Source organism: Talaromyces atroroseus (genome assembly GCF_001907595.1).
Source record: "Talaromyces atroroseus strain IBT 11181 chromosome Unknown scaffold_1, whole genome shotgun sequence".
NCBI classification, from domain to species: Eukaryota; Fungi; Ascomycota; class Eurotiomycetes; order Eurotiales; family Trichocomaceae; genus Talaromyces; species Talaromyces atroroseus.
This window is the reverse complement of record NW_017971433.1, coordinates 2931700-2944940: the sequence shown is the minus strand read 5'-3', so window position 1 is coordinate 2944940 and position 13241 is coordinate 2931700. Positions and strand designations below refer to the sequence as shown.

The 13241-nt window shown below is 49.8% G+C and overlaps 7 protein-coding genes across 7 annotated transcripts; 4 read left to right on the top strand and 3 right to left on the bottom strand.

Moving 5' to 3' along the window:
- Positions 1–219: 219 nt before the first annotated feature.
- Positions 220–975, top strand: UA08_02111 (rRNA-processing protein FCF1-like protein; the record flags this gene model as incomplete). Its single annotated transcript, XM_020261849.1, has 4 exons — positions 220–290; positions 351–407; positions 470–832; positions 894–975. The coding sequence occupies 4 exons, from the start codon at positions 220–222 to the stop codon at positions 973–975; spliced, it is 573 nt and encodes a 190-aa protein (XP_020123461.1).
- A 409-nt stretch (positions 976–1384) lies between these two features.
- Positions 1385–4808, bottom strand: UA08_02110 (hypothetical protein; the record flags this gene model as incomplete). The annotated part of the gene is made up of 8 exons (XM_020261848.1): positions 1385–1949; positions 2017–2102; positions 2159–2405; positions 2472–2545; positions 2881–3019; positions 3080–4086; positions 4167–4320; positions 4387–4808. 8 exons carry the CDS (start codon positions 4806–4808, stop codon positions 1385–1387), a joined length of 2694 nt encoding a protein of 897 aa, XP_020123452.1.
- A 205-nt stretch (positions 4809–5013) lies between these two features.
- UA08_02109 (hypothetical protein) lies at positions 5014–6679 on the top strand (the record flags this gene model as incomplete). Its single annotated transcript, XM_020261847.1, has 3 exons — positions 5014–5123; positions 5210–6558; positions 6597–6679. 3 exons carry the CDS (start codon positions 5014–5016, stop codon positions 6677–6679), a joined length of 1542 nt encoding a protein of 513 aa, XP_020122953.1.
- A 113-nt stretch (positions 6680–6792) lies between these two features.
- UA08_02108 (hypothetical protein) lies at positions 6793–8783 on the bottom strand (the record flags this gene model as incomplete). The annotated part of the gene is made up of 3 exons (XM_020261845.1): positions 6793–7264; positions 7332–8441; positions 8530–8783. 3 exons carry the CDS (start codon positions 8781–8783, stop codon positions 6793–6795), a joined length of 1836 nt encoding a protein of 611 aa, XP_020122952.1.
- A 366-nt stretch (positions 8784–9149) lies between these two features.
- Positions 9150–10639, top strand: UA08_02107 (putative cysteine protease atg4; the record flags this gene model as incomplete). Its single annotated transcript, XM_020261844.1, has 4 exons — positions 9150–9639; positions 9712–9880; positions 9944–10186; positions 10258–10639. The coding sequence occupies 4 exons, from the start codon at positions 9150–9152 to the stop codon at positions 10637–10639; spliced, it is 1284 nt and encodes a 427-aa protein (XP_020122955.1).
- Positions 10640–11029: 390 nt separating this feature from the next.
- UA08_02106 (Histone H2B) lies at positions 11030–11652 on the bottom strand (the record flags this gene model as incomplete). The annotated part of the gene is made up of 4 exons (XM_020261843.1): positions 11030–11120; positions 11192–11279; positions 11337–11408; positions 11481–11652. The coding sequence occupies 4 exons, from the start codon at positions 11650–11652 to the stop codon at positions 11030–11032; spliced, it is 423 nt and encodes a 140-aa protein (XP_020122954.1).
- Positions 11653–12258: 606 nt separating this feature from the next.
- Positions 12259–12835, top strand: UA08_02105 (Histone H2A; the record flags this gene model as incomplete). Its single annotated transcript, XM_020261842.1, has 4 exons — positions 12259–12311; positions 12375–12463; positions 12515–12718; positions 12783–12835. 4 exons carry the CDS (start codon positions 12259–12261, stop codon positions 12833–12835), a joined length of 399 nt encoding a protein of 132 aa, XP_020122957.1.
- Positions 12836–13241: the final 406 nt, after the last annotated feature.

Below are 13241 nucleotides of genomic sequence, written 5' to 3'. Positions count from 1 at the left end.
CCAATACGCGGTTTTGTACCGACGAGCTGGATATCCGGAAGGTGGGGGTGTTTTTGGAGCTGCTTATTGGACAGAATGCCAAAACAGCGCTGTAATTTCAGTACGCCGAATTTTATCGATAGTCCAAGGGTCAGATAAGATTTTGAGCACTTCAATTCTTTCAACGTCGCTCAGGCATATTCTCTATATCCCCATCTTCTCACTGCATAACCATCCAACATGGGTGTCAAGAAGAAGGTCCGCAAGTTCGCCCAAGTCAAGCGTGCCATCACCTTGAGGGACAGCCGATTGTCAGTGTTCATGTTCACGTTTTTCTCCAATATCGTCCTCGACTAACCAGTGTCGTATAGAAAACCTCAAGACGCGCAGAAAGACACCAAAAAGGAAGATAATGTGGTTCGAGAGATGTGAGTTCTCAAGAAACATGTCCCGCATCGAAAAAGAAAAACGCTAACAGACTGCTGTACAGACCTCAAGTTTCCTCCTCTCTTTTCTTCCAATACAACACAGCCTTGACACCACCCTACTCCGTCCTGGTCGACACCAACTTCCTCTCTCACAGCGTACAACACAAACTAGAAGTAATTCCCACCATGATGGACTGTCTCTACGCCAAGTGCATCCCAGTCATCACGGACTGTGTGCTGGCCGAATTGGAAAAGCTCGGTCAAAAATACCGACTGGCTCTGCGCATCGCGAAGGATCCTCGCTTTGAGCGGATAAAATGCGATCATCGCGGTACTTATGCGGATGATTGTTTGGTGGACCGGGTCATCAAGCACCGGATCTATATTGTTGCGACGAATGATCGGGACTTGAAAAGACGGATTCGGTAAGATCTCTCTCTCTCTTTGTTATTTATGAACATTATGCTCACTATTGTTGTTTTGTAGTAAAATTCCTGGTGTTCCTATCATGAACGTTGCTCGGGGGAAATATACTATTGAACGTCTGCCCGATGCTCCAGAAAAGTGATATCTATTTTCGACCATTTGTTATACACTTGGAGTTTTGCGGTGCATTTGTGGCGTTAAGGAGGACAATTTTTGTATTCTCGTTGTTTTATAAGGGCTACCTAGGTAGAGGACTCGGTAGTTACAACTTACCAGTATAGATGTGATTATTTTTTGTAATTGTTATATTATTTTCATAAGTCTATATAACTTGATAATTCAAAGATAAAATCATGATGCCCAAGGACCGAGCACGTACTCCGTATACACACACAAAAACAGACATTAAAATTATGTATCAAAGGTAACGGGGGTGAACTGAAATATAATTTTTGCCATTCATTCATAAGACAGCGTCAAAAGCCGGCATTTAATCCCATCTTACAAACATGGAATCCGAATGTTCAGCATCTCACCCATATTCAAAAACACTAGTTGGCCTTCTTTTGGGCCTTCTCCAACTTCTTCTCGCGCCACCGTTTCACTGACTCGGGAGTGTACTCGGTGTCGAGCACGTAGTCCCACCAGCGGAAGCTGCTGGAGTAGTTTCCAACAAATTTCTCATGGTGAATGTCGTGGTGGTGAGCGCCAGCCCAGAATGGCAAGAAATGGTGCAGACTCCATGGGAACTCATAGCCGCTGTGAGCGTCAATGGCCTGGGACAATCGCAAAACAATCCAGATGTACATGGTCAAAATGTGCAGGTCCCCAGTATAGGCGCACCAGACGATTGGGCAACCGACGGTACCGAATCCAAGGGCCATGACTTCGATCGGAGAGGCGTATTCTGCAGCCAAGCCGAAAGGAGCGGAGTATTGGTGGTGAATCTTATGGACGTGTTTGTACAGTGGTCCCCAGTGGAAAGCGCGGTGAGAGAAGTAGTGCCAGGCGTCCTCCAAAACGAAGAAGATAGCGATCTGGTATGCCATTGTCCAGAGGGATGGGAAAGGAACGGTGGTAGAGAGGCCGAAATATTGAGCCATGGGGTGGAACAACCTGTAGTCGCATAAGTATACTTATATGTATATATATGAAGATTAAAAGAAAAGAGGGATTAGTTTACCAAATCTGAGGGAGCTCGACGGTAAAGTGACTCAAGAGCACAAGCTTGGCGCAATCCCATTGTTCCTTGGCCGAGGGAACTTTGTTCTACAGGCAAGAGAATCAGCAATTGACTCGGTGGAATGGAGTGGCTGGTGGCTTACAGTTTGGATCTTGTACTTTCTGAACAACCCCAGACTATCGATAATGATCCATGGAAGAGATCGGCCGAAATACACCACCTCGTGCATCACGAACGACATGATACCGGTGGCGAGGACGTCGTTCTGCATGTAGGCATACCAGGCCACCCACAGCCTTTCGAACACGTTGAGATGGACATTGTACTTTGAAGCTTCCTCAAAGTGGCCCCAGTAGGTCTCTGGAGTCGGCGCAAAGAGCGTGCTATTCCTATCGAGGGATTAGTCTTGATTTGGTTTAAAGGCTAGGCTGAGGCGGATTGCACAAGGAACGTACATTGCGAAGATGCGAGTTGGCTGGAGCGCATGCGAGAGTGTGCGAGATGGGAGAGAGTCGAGGCCGTGAGCAAGCTGGAGGGTTTAATACTGGCAATTGCAAGTCTCTGCAGAAAAGGAGAAACGCGCGATGGGGTCTGGTGGAGAAACTGGCGGCCCGCGGATTGGCTGCCTCCCCTGCGTGTGGACGCTTCTTTCCGGGTGGTGCGACTGATTCTGGAGGCCTTCAGTCTCAGGCATCCGGATTATTGGCCGTGCCGAGTCGCATGAGCTACTTCCAGTCTGGCATTAGCTGACGTCTACTCCGTATACTGGCATGATCCTGATGCTTATTGTGTTTATTACGATTGCATACATCCGCCGAGTGGCCTGTTTCAGTCGTCCGGGTATTCGTCGCGCACGTTGCTCACAAACCGCCGCTCCTCCTCGCTCCATCGCTTGAAGTGCAGCCCAGCAATCGCCAACAGCTGACTCGGCAGCTCCGACATGCTCGGCCGGATGATCTCAATGCTCTCCTCCGCAACGTATCGCACACTGCGGTCCTCGACACTACAGTCACGTCAAATCAGTACACGGTCTCTATCTCGACGGACCCAAGAATCAACTAACAGCGCGTGGTAGAAACTCTGCTTCCTTCCAGCCTGGAGCTGGTCGACGCCCATCCTCCTCATCCATTCCTCTCCCGCTCCGCATTCCGAGTCCCACCCCGTGATTATTGCCCGGTAGTTATATCGTCGATGATGGAAGACTTCTCCCACGCGGTACTTGACGTTTTTGTGCTCGGCTTTGCGCCTGCGCACCTGTTTCGGCATCTCGTCGACGGTGCGCGTAACACGCAGACCCTCTGCCACATTTTCATACTCGACCGTCCCCTGAAACATGGTTTGAATGTACTGCTCGACCAGAGAGATATCCCATGGGAACTCCTTGAAGAAAAGTTCCATAAACAACGGCAAATATCGTCTGATCTGCATTAACCAGATCTGCGGTGTGCTCAACATCAATGCCCAGATGCCCGCATATCTAGCACTGTCAGTGTCCAGGGTTTCGGCCGCGAAATCCACAGCGTGCTGTTGTTGAGTTTGTAACGAATTCCATATGTTCCTGCCACATCGCATTACAATGTCTGATGTTGATGATTGTCCCAGAAACGAGGAGTGATTTGCCGTTGGTCCTCCAAAAAGGTTCAATTGGCGCTGTAAGTCGGCCACGGGAACTTCGTTCTCAGATCGAAATGGATCCATGTACATCGGCGCGCCATCGCCCTCGTCGGTCAACTCATTACCATCCATGTCAAGCCCTGCAGGAGGTAAAACAATGGCGTGTACGTGAAATGGAAACCCGCACGGCTGTGCGTTGAGACCAAATCTTTGCGCCACATAGCAAAAGATTGCCGCCGATATCAGAGGTAACGAGTTATGATCCGGATCACGAAGAGCCAGTCCAAGAAAGCTGTGCTCAATGCTATGATACTCCCTGCCAGTCTGAATCCCCGTATAGTTATTTGCGAGCAGGTAAGATGCGATGATGAGCGCCTTCTGGCGCGGCGTTGAATCTACGATGTGCGGGTTCTCGTGCGATAGATTCCCAACTATAGCGTTGAGCATGTCACTAATCTGTTGTACCATCAAAATAAGCATAAGCATAAGCATAGATTATAGATAGTGGAGAGAGAAAAAGACAGAGAGAGAGATACCTCCTCTAGAGAGTTTATCTCGCACTGGGGAACAAAGAGATCAAAAGCTCCCAAGGCACGTTCCAGTGATACAGCCTCACCATCCCTCAATTTAGCCCACTCAGCTATAGCTATGCTTCGTCGGAGGCAGCCTAGTATCTGATTGCTGAAGTATCTGGCACAGAATGTCCATCAGGCATAGTCCGCATGTATATTGCTAATGAGTTGTGTCTGTACACACCTTCTAGCTAGCCAATCATCCAAGTCCAAACTAGCAATCGAATGCCTCATCAACGTATCCTTCACATCATATCCCCGATCCAAAATATCCTGTGCTTTTCTGATACGCCCGACGCGGTTCGAGAGTATATCATCCAAGACGCGCGTGGTCTCTCTGTCGGTGGCACACCTTTGGGCAAACAACTGCTTCCAGCCCACGGCCGAGGGCGGCTGTTTTAGTTTTGCGTCAATCTCATGTCTGCTGTCCCAGTAGCGGAATGCGACTTTGCAATAATGCCGCCATAGCAAGGGCTCGTTTGTGACGTTGCGAAATCGGCGGGAGGTGCGCTCGAGAGCCACGCATGGGGTCGGCGGGTCGATGTATAACAATATCAGGTGTAGGATTTCGTCGGGGAGGTCGACCAAGTTACTGCCACCGCGCATTGTGCTGGTGTATGTATATATATATAAACATTAAGTCTGAGAGTGTGTGTGCTAGCAGTCGGAGGCAAATAAGGAATAAGATGGATTGGTTACGCGCCGATAAGATAAGAAGACTAAAAGTTCACCCCACAAAAAGTATTTACACTGTTTTTCTCGAGGGGCTCGAAGCCTCAGCCACGACAGCAGATTCCTATACCCCTTCACCATGGGCCAGAGCCAGTCCACAGGCGCGAATAAAGACGATGCCGGGGGTGACGACCGCCGAGCTGACTACTACGAGCTTCTCGGGGTGGAACGCGATGCCTCGGACGAAGAGTAAGTTACTCCCAACCATCATCTATCTAGCTTTGCATACATACTCGTAGAATATGGCTAATACTTTTTCTTTCCTTGCCACGCAGTATCAAAAAAGCCTACCGCAGAAAAGCCTTGGAACTGCATCCCGACCGAAACTATGGCAAAGTAGAAGCCGCAACGAAACTATTCACCGAGATCCAATGCGCATACGAGGTCCTTTCCGATCCTCAAGAACGAGCATGGTACGACACGCATCAATATGCAGAAATCTCCGACGATGGGCCAGTTCAAGGAGGAGGAGGACAGCAGCAAACTGCTACTCCGGGTGGGTATCGAATGACAGCCGCCAACATACTGTCGCTAGTATTGAACTTCAACCCTCATAATATGGAATTCTCCGACTCTCCGAACGGCTTCTACGGCGGGCTCAGGGACGTCTTTGATCAGATCGCACAGGATGAAGGGGTAGCGGCGCGATGGGATGATAGCTCTGCTCCTCCGGTTGACTATCCGAGTTTTGGTAGCAAGGAGGATTCCTTCGACGATGTCGTGCGCCCCTTTTACGCTGTCTGGACAAGTTTCTCAACGAGAAAGTCCTTTTCCTGGAAAGATAAGTACAAGTACAGCGAAGCGCCGGATCGTCGCGTGCGCAGGCTCATGGAGAAGGAGAACAAGAAGATGAGAGAGGACGGAATTCGGGAGTACAACGACGCCGTTCGCTCGTTGGTGGCATTCGTCAAAAAACGTGATCCGCGATACAAAGTCAATATCCAGACCGAGGCTGAAAGGCAGAGTAAACTTCGCGAATCTGCCGCTGCGCAGGCGGCGCGATCTCGCGCTGCGAACCAGGCGAAGATGCAGGATCATGTGATACCAGAATGGGCTCGGACAGCAGCAGAGATAGGAACGGACGAGTGGCATCAGGAGGGAGACGAGGCGTTTTTTAGCAGTTCGGAGTCGGAGGTAGAGCATTTTGAGTGCGTGGTTTGCAACAAGACTTTCAAGAGTGGCAAGCAGTTTGAGGCGCATGAACGCAGCAAGAAGCATATTAAGGCTGTCAAGCAGCTCCGTAAGGAAATGCTGATTGAAGATGATGAGCTCAATCTCGTCGATGAGTCGGAGACGGGGCAGAGGCTGGACCAGGAGGAGAAAGAGATGCCTACGTCTGTTGTTGATGAGCCTGCTGTTGTTGCAGAGACACGGTCAGTTACAGATGACGACGACGACGACGACAAAAGTCCTAGTCATGATAATGTCCCGGTCGAAGCAGCTTCTACATCGCGATCTCCATCTCCATCTCCATCCGCCTCAGAAGCAGAGGATCAAGATTACATCGATCGAGAGGACAAACCCGTCAACGACGACGAAGGAACCAAACCAAAGCTGGGAAAAGCCAAGCAAAAGAGAGCTAAGAAACTAGCAGCGCAAGCAAAGCAAGCAAACCAGAACGAATGTGCGCACTGCTACACGGTATTTACCTCGCGGACACAGCTGTTCTCGCATTTACGAGAAACCGGGCATGCTCAAGCAGTTCTAATGACACAGTCAAAACAAAAGAAGAAGGCAAAGTCTAAGAAATAAGTCTTGATTGTTGTCAATGGTCTCGTCTAAGTCGTCTATCTTACTCTAATGTTGTTCGAAAGAAATACAAAGGCGCCTGGAAATGCATGATGGTCTTGCTCAGATTCTAGCCCAAGCCAGCACGTGTGTTCTTCACCACCTGAGCCACAGGTTGCAGAATACCTTTGTTATTGAGGGCACCCAGTGCTGTTCCTGTGCTCCATCCCATCTTCTCCAGCATCGCCCTGCCCTTGTTGTTAGCTCCGATTTCAGGCGCAGAGGCTCCAACAACCTCGCCCTCGAGATAGGATGCCGCCATGTTAGAACGCCGACGGTTATTGTTGTTCTTGGGCTCTTGTTCTCGGAACTTGGGCTTGGAGGTCATGCGGCCGCTTTGGCGCTGGTTGAATCGTGGTTGGGCTAGTATTTTATCCAGCTGCACGCTGTGTTTTCCATTGAAGTTGGGCGTCCGCGCTGTTTTGTATAGAACTGGGAATCTCGCAGATCCTTTACCCCTGGACTGGGACTTGAGCGTCAGAGCATTGGCTAGTTCGTGTACCACTCTTCTGTGGTGCTTCTTCATGGGTGGTAGGTCGAGACTGTTCGATTTGTTAGTAGATGTCTAGAATGAGTAGAAGAGAAGATAGAAAACGGCACCATTCTGACTGTGACTGAAGGAATTTCTTCAGCTCAACCTTCATCTCATCAATGCCAAATGCTAGATCCTTGGATCTTCGATCAGATTTCTTGTGCTTTTTCCCGAGTAAGCCCTCTGCGCGAAGTTGTTCCCTCTCTCTCTTCTTTGCTTTCTTTTTGTTCCGGTCCTTCTCCCAGGCGTCTTCTAGCTGAAGCTCGAGGTCGCTATCGCTCAGTCCGAAATCGATCGGCTTCCTTCCTTTCTTCTTTTTCTTCTTGTTTAGGGGTCCATCCTGTTGCATGTCTACGATGTCGAAATCGACATCATCCAGCATTTCTGCGGATAAATCATTCGACGAAGCCCAACTTTCATCCATCATCATAAACGATGCCCCTCGGCGAACGCGTGATAGCAGCTCTTCAAGCGAAGAAGAATCATCGGAGTCATCAGAATTGTCGTCGTCGTCGTCATCATCAGAGATATCATGAGCGAAATCTTTACTGGCCAGCACCTCACTCTCGTCAACCGTGTCAAGAGTCGACAATGCGCGAAATTTGTCCTTGTCTTTGCTTGACAGCCCAAGCCCGAACCTGGGTAACTCATCGTCGCTGGACGGGTCGGAGGATCTATCTTGTCGGGTTACGTTTCGTACGTAATCGGCGAAAATGGCATTTTCGTCGTTCAGCGTAGAGTGCTGTTTGTTCTTGTTCTTCCGTCTGTTTCTAGTCCGTTTGGTCGTCGACAGGCTGATGAACGAGTCTTGGGCATCCTGTGGATCTAATATCGCCTTCCACTCGGACTCTGCTGGTTTATCTGTGGTTGTTTGCTGCGGGAGAAACTGTATATCGTCGTCCAAGACCGTCACGACCACTGGCGCTGTGGCTGCAGTTGTAATCATAGTTGAAGTTGTATTTGTAGGCGCGGCTTGCGGGCGAGCATTGTGAGGTTTCTTTTGCTGCCTTCCGCTGAAGATAACCTCATCCTCGCTGCTGTCCAGTTCGCTAACATTGTCGGCTACGGGTACATGGTGCGGCTGGGTGCCGTACGGATCGGTGAAGAAGAAGATGTTCTCGGTCTGGTTGGAGGCAGCCTCATGAGTTGCCTCATGGCCAGACATACTGGCTTGCTTGCTCTGATCTCTGAATTTTCAGACGTCGCTTGTTACTGGCTGACTATGGCCTCTGTCAGCACTCGGGCTTGGGCGTGTTCATTCAGTATCTAACTTACTCGATTTCCGTCTGCACTGTGCGTTGTTGGGAAGACGAACAGGATGTCGCTCGGGGTATTTGGCTTGAGGTCGTTGGGTTGGGCATGGAAGTCGCGCACGTGAAAGAATCGGGAAGTGGCGTTAAGCCGCCCGACCGCGATTCCGCCAAGTACGTCCTACGCCCTACGGTGTTGATACCTCGCCATGCGGGCACTGCTGCGGATGTTTGTATTGCTTTTTCTTCTACACGTAGTGATTTGTGCAGTAGATTCATTCTGTTGTTGAGTATTCCTATTCTCGTGGTGCGTGGCCATCTGATTGTGCCGTGGCAGGGCGAGATGGTGTACGTCTGATGCTATGCTGGTCGATATGCCGGATATGTACGTGTTGCGCTTCTAAAATGATATGTAGTCTTAATTTATATCTCAATCAAGTTGACATGGCCTGGTCATCTGGTGGTCATTGTCGTCAAGTGATGTGCAGCATGCCTCGCAGATAGAAACGGTATACGTGTGTGTATGCGTATGTGTATAAATATATATATATATATATATTTATATGTTGTTTATGGGGGACATTTCAACCTCTCCGCATCCACTCCCCACGTCACTCCTCATGAATCCACCAACTCACCGCAAACATGAATAATATTGACATAAGTCGCTACAAACGCATGATACAGTACTTCTGGGATGCCGAGCCTAAGAACGAACAAGGCCCAGGCTCACGAATATGGTGTTTGGGTAGGGAATACGTGACGCCAGAATACCCCACAGGCAGCAACAGCAGCAACAGCAACAGCAACGATGACAGTGCGACAACAGCTACAAGCAACAAGGATAACTCACAGGAAGAAGACGGAGCAGAAGAAAACGTCCAGTCAAAGGACCTGGGCTGGCCCCAAGCCTTCCTGGACGACTTCGAGTCCAGGATCTGGATGACGTACAGATCCAACTTCCCGCCCATCGCGAAGTCGGAAGATGTGAATGCCGCGCAGGCCATGACGCTCAGTGTCCGCCTACGAAGCCAGCTCACAGAAGGATTCACCTCCGACACTGGCTGGGGCTGCATGATACGCTCCGGCCAGAGTCTTTTAGCCAATGCTCTAGCCATATCGATGCTTGGCCGAGGTGTGCTTGACGCCCTTTGAATGAATGTCGGATTAATGAATATCAACTAACTACTATCCTATCCATCACTAGATTGGCATCGAAACAATAATCGGACGGACGAAGCCAAGTTACTCTCGTTATTCGCAGATGATCCCGCGGCGCCGTTTTCAATCCATCGCTTTGTCCGACATGGAGCGCTGTTCTGCGGGAAGCATCCCGGAGAGTGGTTTGGACCGTCCGCCACGGCCTCATGCATACAGTATGTACCCTGCAGTCCCCCGCCTGATAATATTGAAAGTATGACTTATTGTAACTGCGACAGGGCGCTATCCGACGAATACAAAGACGCGGGCATGAACGTCTACGTGACGAGCGACAGCTCCGATGTCCATGAGGACAAATTCAAAGCAGTGGCCTGTAGCAGCAGCAGCAGCAACAACAACCGAATAATGCGCCCTACGCTGATCCTCATCGGAACAAGACTAGGAATCGACCGTGTAACTCCCGTATATCGAACGGGACTGACATCATTACTCAAACTGCCGCAGTCCCTAGGAATTGCAGGGTCAGTCCCCCCCCCACGTACCTGCAAGTATGAATATGCCAACTAGCTAACAACAATTTTGCGCATAACAGTGGCCGTCCCTCGGCATCACATTACTTCGTTGGCGTTCAAAATTCGCATTTCTTCTACCTCGATCCTCACCATACCCGCCCCGCGCTGCCGTACAAGGGCAAAGATGAAGCATACCGTTACACGCAAGAGGAACTTGATAGCTGCCATACGCGTCGGCTTCGGCGACTCCATATTGACGATATGGACCCCAGCATGCTTGTTGGATTTCTGATCAGAGATGAAGATGACTGGCTTGACTGGAAACGGCGGCTCTCAGCGCTCGGGAAGAACGGGAAAGCAATTGTTCATATTGTTAACTCAGAGACTGTGCCGATGACGACGACTGAAAGAGAAGGGGCACTCGATGAGGTTGAAGCGCTCGACAGCGAGCTCGAAGAGTAGTTGGCGTCACAAATGCAATCAAGTCGAATAAATCGAATACCAGAGTAAAAGACGGAAAGTATGTAGAAGTATTGATTGAATGCACTAAAGCTTGATTTCAAGATCTAGTAGTAAGGGTGGGATTGTTCAAACAAACCCCAGATTCTCAGCGTTATGTTACACCCCTTTCGCGACCTGGAGTCGCTACCGTAAAATCATTTCGGCCCAAGGTATTCAGGAAACGAGAAATAAAAAAATCAGACCATCCCATGACACATTAGAAACCCGCGAACACCCAGTAACCCGCCGCCTCCAATTTGCCAGAGCGCGAAGCAGCAATAAAATAATAAAAAACAAGAGAACAGGAATGAAAAACAACCAAAAGACACTAAACAAGCAGCAACGAGACGTTTATTTGGCGGAAGAGGAGTACTTGGTAACAGCCTTTGTACCTTCCGAAACGGCGTGCTTGGCCAATTCACCAGGGAGGATCAAACGGACTCTGTAGAAAGCGCTGTTAGTTGCGGAGGGAAAAATGATGGACCGCCAAGATGCGCCAAAGTGGAAACATACGAAGTCTGGATCTCTCGGGAAGAGATGGTGGATTTCTTGTTATATGAAGCAAGCTTGGAGGCCTCGGTGGCAACGCGCTCGAAGATATCTTGATGGAGAAATTAGCTGATGTCGCACGCGACCAACAATGGATCAAAAGACATACCGTTGACGAAGGAGTTGAGAATGGACATGGCACGAGTAGAGATACCAGTGTCGGGGTGGACCTGCTTGAGGACTAGATGGCAAAAGACGCGTCAGTTTTGGTGTTGTTGATGGATCGCGAACGCGTTGTTTGGGATCGGCTCACCCTTGTAGATGTAGGAAGAGTAGGTCTCCTTGCGGGTCTTGCCGCGCTTCTTCTTCTCGCCAGAGGCAGCAGTGGCAGTCTTCTTGCCGGCCTCCTTCTTCTCAGCAGGAGCCTTGCCAGCTGGGGCCTTGCCACCAGTGCTGGGCTTCTTCTCAGCGGCTTTCGGAGGCATTTTGGAAATTGGAGGGAGGTGTGAATTAAAAAGTGGGAAGGATGGGAGTGATGTGCGATGAGCAGAGCAGGAGAGCGAGGCGTCGTAGAGATGGAAATGCAGAGGAGAGTTCGGCTCGAGAGGAAGTTGGGGGAGGGCGCGCTCTTATACTGGCGCCGCAAAAGAACGGGTGATCCGGTGTGGCCTTCAGAGCCGGAATTTCGATACCGTCACGGCGCCGTATGATCCGTATGATCAGGGCCTGGCGCAGTGCGCGCAGCGGCGTGCCCCGCCGTCACGCCCGGTAACAGCCGTACGGTACGGCGCTTGGCCGGTTCGGGGCGGGCAGCGCGGGCGGTGATTGGCTGGCGGGGCTGCCTTGCTTTGATCCGAGCTACGCGTTGACGCGTTTGATGATTGGCCGTCTTATCTAAGCGAGAGCGTGATCTGGGAGCCCGCCAACGTCACCCTCTTATAAAGTCCTCGTCGTCTCCGGCACCTGCACGCCCTGCTCTCTTCTACATTTTCTTATCCTCCACGCTCTATTCACCGCACAAACACACGTCTCGTGTCCCGTATTCCACCTCTTTCGAGTTCAATCTCAACAACAATAATAACACATTCAAAATGACTGGAGGCAAATCCGGCGGCAAGGCCAGCGGCAGCAAGAACGCTCAATCGTACGTGTTTTGTTTGATATATGTCGCGTCTTCTGTCCCAAATACTGACTTTTTCTGTCACAGCCGTTCTTCCAAGGCGGGTCTTGCTTTCCCCGTCGGTCGTGTTCACCGTCTTCTCCGCAAGGGTAACTACGCCCAGCGTGTTGGTGCTGGTAAGTTTGTTTTCTGTTTCACGCGTCATACATCCTCGCTAACTGAACCAGGTGCCCCCGTCTACTTGGCTGCTGTCCTTGAATACCTTGCTGCCGAAATTCTCGAGTTGGCTGGAAACGCCGCTCGTGACAACAAGAAGACTCGTATCATCCCTCGTCATCTCCAGCTCGCCATCCGTAACGATGAGGAATTGAACAAGCTTTTGGGCCACGTCACCATCGCCCAAGGTGGTGTCCTCCCCAACATTCACCAGAGTATGTATTTCCTTTTCGGCGCTACAAGAAAAAAAAATCAACGCGTTCTAACTTTTGTTTCCAGACTTGCTCCCCAAGAAGACCCCCAAGAGCGGGAAGGGGTCTCAGGAATTGTAAACGGTTTTCTTGTTTTCTGGTTTCTTGTTTCTTGTTTTTCGTTTCGGCGCGGTTTGGTTCAATTATTGATGAGGTAATGGGGTTATGGACTGGGCACATTCATGGCTCTTTTGATTTTTTAAATGGTTGTACATTATGTCTACGGGCATGGTCTCTACTGGCAGCTTGCGAAGGTATTCATTCGGGTCGATATACGATTCGTTCAGATTAGCACTAGAATACAAATTCTTAAGCCTTCACTTTACTTTTGTTTTCAACGTATGTCACTGGTCCTATTGCTTCGATTCTTGCCTTCGATGGCACCCTGATCGTGGACAGTGTTTGACTATTCGCATTTAGAAATTTACGTGAACAGAATACCTTGCAAGTGATTCAGTGAGCGATTTGTAATTGAAATTCTATTTTT